This window comes from Drosophila ficusphila, unplaced genomic scaffold, assembly GCF_018152265.1.
Source record: "Drosophila ficusphila isolate 14025-0441.05 unplaced genomic scaffold, ASM1815226v1 contig_414, whole genome shotgun sequence".
Taxonomy (NCBI): domain Eukaryota; kingdom Metazoa; phylum Arthropoda; class Insecta; order Diptera; family Drosophilidae; genus Drosophila; species Drosophila ficusphila.
The window spans coordinates 980620-986879 of record NW_025064328.1 but is presented as its reverse complement, the minus strand read 5'-3'; the positions used below and the strand labels follow the sequence as shown (position 1 = coordinate 986879).

The window sequence follows — 6260 nt, the reverse complement described above, 5'->3', positions numbered from 1 at the left end:
GAAGGGGGCGGGGTCGGGGGAGAGCATCACAGGATATTTGTGCAAGCAATTTCCGCCGCCGAAGAGAGTTTTGTGCGTAATTAATTTATGCAAAATACAAATGCAAACAAATTGCAAATGTTTTCGCACAAAATTGCCGCGCGCCCAAATTGTTTTCCAAAATAATTAACTTTTCAACGGGTTTAATTAGAAATTTTCTCAATTTTCCCGCTCAATCAGGAAGGCGAGCACTCGGTTGTCAATTGATGGAGTTGGCTCGTCTCTCCAAGTTTTCTTTAGCGGATTTTATTTAAGTAATTTTCAGTGATGAGCGGATGCCTGACCTGTGGACTATTGAGGCTACTATGGTGTTGGTTGGAGGATTTGTCCTGCCGATTGCAGGACAGCAATCTACTCAAGTTGATCGTGGCTATTATAGTGGCTCTTTTGGTGCTGTTTAATATTTCCACGGGATTAAGCTTGGCCAACAGTTGTGATGAGAGTTCGCAGGAAAGTTTGGAAGATGGATCTGGAGATGCTTGCGAAGATTCTTTGGAAGGTTCTTCCTCCAGTTTGCAGTGCACTCGTCTCGGTTCACCAGAAACTTATGATTACGGTTGGATTAGAGGTCCTCATACTTGGGAGACACCTTGCAACAATCAGAGTCCCATTAACATAGAGCTCAATAGATTGGAGATCAACTACTTTGATGCTCCCCTGATATGGTCCAATTATAATGAAGTTCCTCTAGGAATTCGTTTGGAGAACAATGGACACACTCTGATCCTTCGAGCTGCTTTTCCTGGTTCGCCACCTGCAATTGATGGAGGAGATTTGCTGGGACGCTTTGACTTCCGGGAAATCACCTTCCGCTGGAGCTGGAGCAACTCATCGGGTTCGGAGCACACGATTGACCATCGGCACAGTCCACTGGAGATGCAGTGCCTCCACATCGACACCGATCGAAGTGGCTGCACCTCCAGTCAGCGCATCCTGATGATATCCTACATGTTCAATTACACCGACGATAATCCGTTCCTCGACGTTCTCGTCCAGCATTTGGTGGCAGTTCAGCTGGCAGGTCAGGTGGTGGAAGTTCCCCCCTTCCCGCTGAGCTACCTCATGCCGGCCTTCTACGACAAGTTCTACAGCTACCACGGATCCCTCACGGAACCCCCGTGTCATCGGGGAGCCGAGTGGCTGATGCATCCCGTTCCGTTGGCCATCAGCGAACGACAGCTGAACGAGTTCCGTCAATTGAGGGACAGGCAGGGGGCTCGAATTGGACGCAATGCTCGCCCCGTTCAGCCACTCGAGGATCGGACGGTCTTCCTCAACCGCTTCCGAACTGGGGATTAAGTTAAAAAACAAAAGTGTTAAATTTAAATTTGTTAAGTTAGTTGTGACCTCTTATATTTGCATTTTTTAAATTTTACCTTCACCATTTTACAAGGTTTATTTTTTGTATAACATATTTAAGGCCTGATAAAATTTTATATGTAGGTACACCTATTTAGTAATGGAAATGAATATTCGAAGTATTATTTCTAAATAGGTAACTGTTCTAAAAATTTAATTTAAGTAAAGTAAATTTATTAACTGTTTAATATATAACCGCATTGACTTCATTATCGATATTGAGCAACCCAAAAACCCGTATTGCAACATAAGGACATAACTTTTAATACCAAACACTCGCCGAAATCGCATTAGGCCCATCAATGAAATCCTGTGCAGTGCATTCACCCTTTGACAGGGTAACAAGGACCCCATTAGCTCCCAAGCCAAGGTCTAATTGGTCCTGTTCCTCGCTCTATGCCTCATCCTTTACTCCTTGTCCTGGAGAGTTTTCCGCACAATTTGCTTTGGGTTGCCGTTTGCTGGGCAAATAGTTTGCTTATATAGTAATTCGGTAATTAGTCGCTCAAAGAGCATTAGCATTAGCATTAGCATTAGCAGTTGCAGGATTCTGAGCCTGTTCCGCGTCCTGTGCGCAAAATCGCCGCAGGACACGGCTCTGCGAATGTGTGCGTTTATCAGCGGCGAGTGTGTCCGCTTGCATGTGTGTGTGTATGTGTGAGTCTGCGTCTGTAATTTCGTTAGTGCAGCGGAAACTGTTGCGGACATGTTTGCCCTGCGATTGGGATTCGGATTGAGATTGGCAACAGGAATGGGAATGGGAATGCGAATGGGAGAGGGAGTGGGAATGTCAGGGTATTGGGATTGGGTTTTTGGGCCTCCTGCGGCGAAGCACCCTCATCTCCTGTCCCCTGCTTGTCCCCCTCCCTTTCCCTCATTACAGCTGCTGCTTGGCAATCAGAGTTCCAGTTTCCAGGCTTATAATTATCAGTTGGCGCCTAACCATAGATGGAAATTTTCGACCAACATGCCGGGCCGTTGGCCAGTAATTAGTTTTTATTCCAGAGTTGGGGCGACCCAACCAATTCGATTCGATTCGACTGGATTCGATTCGATTGGAGGGCATCCCAGATCCACATGGAACGTGGGCCTCCGCGTCGACTTGTTTAATCAATGGCAGGCCAAGTGAGTTTTGCCTGCAATTGCATTTGCTGCAAATCAACGCTAATGAAATTATACAAACAAGTTTCGGTTGTTGTGTTTGTGTTGTGCTCTGTGCACTTTGTCAATATTTGTGCTGTTCGCCCATTCGCAATTTGCATGTTTTGAAAACTTAATTGAATTGCAATTTCCACAAATAAAGCTTAATTTTTCGGTCGCGCTTTTCGTTTTCGGGTTTTGGGTTTTGGCCGCCCCGTGAACGTGAACAAAACAATTTATTTTTGCAGCCAAAAACTAAAACTTTTGTCTGAGAAATGCAATTAAAAACGGATAATTCCATTTATTAATGCTTGATATGCAAATTGATTGCACACAAAATGTTCAATTAATATGAAAATGTTTGTTAGAAAATTAATGCAATTTTTCCCAGAATGGCAATAATTACTCTTCATGTTTGTGCAAGGTTGCCCGCTTATATATGTTAAATTAAATGAAAATGAAACACTAAAATGCAAATAATATGCAATTAATTAGTTTGAAAACTTGTTTATGCGTCAAAGTAGACGAGTGCTATTTTAGGAAATATTTGAAGCAAATGAGATGAATAATTTAAGGAAATTAGAAGCTAGAAAGGTTTTTAAATTGAATAGTTGAGGTTTTTAAAAAGCTTTAATTGTTGATTTATTTGATAGTAACCATGAATAAAATAGAATATTAAACTTAAGTCTAAACTTTTTATTCGATTCCTTTAAAGAAGCAACCGCAGCATAAACAAAAGCCAAATGCCTCATTTACCCAAATCTCCCAAGAAATAGTTTACTCAATAGAAGCAGTCGCAGCAGAACAAACATATCAATCAACATATTTAATTGAACGTAATTAGAATAAAGCAGGCAGTCTGCCAAAATCCAACTCCCCTAGTAGCCGAGTAAACCGAAGCCAGTTTGGCCAACTCTGTTCAAGACAACCCAAACCAGCCTTTTCCCAAAGCAACACAGCAGTTTGTGCAAGAAAATGAAATTAGACGAATAGAATGACGATGTAAGTGCCATGAAAAGACGTTAAGACGCTCTAAGCCAAGATGCTCGGTGGGCAAGGAGGATGGAGGAGAGTTGGCTGCTGGTAAAATTGAGGCAAATTGCATTTAAGTGTTGCCGTTTTCATTTAGCCGCATGAATATGTATGGAGGATGCCTCGCAGATCCTTGTGGGCGGTGGGTGGTGGGTGGGGCACTAAGCTTCCTTGCCACTTGCTTTTGTGGCAAGCAAAATTGAATGAATAATTGAGAAAACGAGCGCATGATGGCATTAGTGTGTGATTGTGTGAGTCCTTACTTGTGAGTGTGTGTGTGTGTTTGCAGCTAATGAATTTTAATTGCTTTTATTAAGGCACAAAGAGGTTGGCCTGCCGACACTGCAGTGTCTGCATCAAAAATCCCTGTTCAATGTTAATTGTTAATCATTAAATATTGTTGCTGGCAAAATCAATATGGCGGCTGACGATTAATCAACGCCATTTTGTAATTATCTCTCTGGAATATTTAATTCAATTAACTTTGCGGGTGAACAAACTGAACGGAGCTCTCATTTTTTTCTCGCATTGTGTTTTTATTTCCCGTCCAGCAATGCAAACAAATAAATTTAATTGAAAATTGTTATTGCAACAGTAACCGCACTAAAAGCAGCAGCAGCAGCACAACAACAAAAATAATAAACAGTAAAAATTGAATAAAAAAGAACAATAACAAGATGTACATGCTGTCTGCAAGGAAAGAGAAAGAGTCGGGGAGACAGAGAGCCAGTCGCACACATGAAAATTAATTTGATGGAAAACTCGGTCCTTGCCGAGTCCTTTGCCCTCCGCTCCTGCCCCCAATCGTCTGTCTCTGTCGCTCAGCCCTTTGGCGCACTTCCTTTTTCAATTAAACGCCACCATTTTCCATTAACGAATTTGCATGTGTGTCTGTGAGAGTGTGAGGCACTCACACACACACTCAGCCAAGTCCCTCCGAGTCGAACACACCCATACAGTCAAACACATACACACATGTCTGTATTTCTATAATAAAATTAAATTAGAAGACCAGAAAATTAAATCATCAAAGCTTGACGTCTGCCGGCAGCGTTGGCTGCTGTTTCCTCCTGTGAGTGAGTCAGTGTGTGTTTGCTAGTGTGAGTGCCACACACACACACGTACGAACACACACCGACACTTGCACACTCTCAGAGCCCAATTTGCAAAAGCGACAGTTACGAGTTCATTAATTTTTCTTCTTTTTTCCTCTCTCTCCGCCTCTAGTACTCTGCGGTTTTTGGCTACCTCCCCCCTTGATTCACCCACCCACTTTTCCATCACCCCTCTCGCTCTCTCCCTCTCTCTTTATTGCCATCTCTTTCGGGGCTGCTCGCTTTTCTTGATGGTGTGAGCAGCATCATAAATTAAATTCTTCATCAACTCAAACTCGTTAAGCGCCAATAAAGTGACAGAGAGTTATTTTCATCACTTTTTCAATGGTCTACCACAAGGTAAGTTGGTGTGCATGTGTGAGGCGCCCGTTTGTGTGTGTGTGTGTGTGTGAGTGAGTGTCAATGCGCAAAAGCGCTCTCGCACACACACGCACTACGAGAGAGAGCGACTGGTTTTGGCCACGCCCCCAGCAGAGAGAGCGGTAATTCGAATGGGATTTACGAGAGGAGGTTCATAAAAAAGGTAGCCGAAAGCAAACTGGTTCTTCAATTCAGTAGCAGAATTGCCTCTACTTTTTTAAAGACTTTTACGCATGCGCAGCACGATTTAGATTTAGATAAGGCGATTCAGCTAAGTGCAGTTCCGCCACATCTGCCCAAAAAAAAATCGAGATGATATCAGCTTACTACTCTGAGTAATCATTCCAGTGCCACCCCGTTCACCGGGCGTATGCTTAATATTGCTCTCCTCATCGTCGAAAAGTCACCGTTAACTGCTTAACGATAAAAGCAAACTAATTAAATCCAGGCGAAAGGAGGAGAAATTGCCACATAATAAAGCAAATTAAAAGCAAATTAATTTAAAACAAAAAAGGGGGAACGGCGAGGCGCAAAAGTTGAGGAGTGGCAGAGCAACGAGTTAACGTTGCGGATGTGGCGTAAATGAAAAGGATGCCAGGCTCACACTCACACTCGCACACTTGTGTCGGGTTAAGTGGATACACACAGACACACGCACACACATACACATTTACCCAGCAGACGGAGATACCAGAGATACCGTTCGTCCGTCTGACGCTCCACTTCAATTAAGCAGCGCGCCAACATGGCAGCCTCTCACAGATACACACACCAACACACTGTCAGGCAGGAAGAGAGCACAAGAGTCTCCCCCGCTTCCCCCTTTCCCTTTCCCACCACTCACACTAACACAGACACACACACATCCCTAGGACGTAATTACGTTTGGCAAGCTCGTTATGCGTAAGAATAAACGCGCATTAAGAGCTCATTAGTTGGCACAAATCGAATCGCTGGGCCAAAAGGAGGGTCCAAACCGAATGGCAAGGGGGAGGGGGAGTGGGGGTAGGTGGGGTAAAATGGGTGGACTGTGTGCTGGTTATCTGGCATTTTCATTTAACGTGTAATGGAGGATAGCGTAAACGGGCAAATTGAACCGAAGCCAAAAGAGAAACTGAATGAACTGGACTAAAATGAAATAATCGAGCTCAGGGGAAAAACCACAACTCATGACAACAGGTAAGCTGCGAGACGCCGGCTAAATGTAAATGGTAA

General features: G+C 43.6%; 1 protein-coding gene across 1 annotated transcript; it reads left to right on the top strand.

The window, feature by feature from the left end:
• Positions 1-250: 250 nt before the first annotated feature.
• Positions 251-1518, top strand: LOC108095125 (putative carbonic anhydrase 3). The gene has a single exon (XM_017196066.1). It carries the CDS (start codon positions 307-309, stop codon positions 1336-1338), a length of 1032 nt encoding a protein of 343 aa, XP_017051555.1. The 5' UTR covers positions 251-306; the 3' UTR covers positions 1339-1518.
• Positions 1519-6260: the final 4742 nt, after the last annotated feature.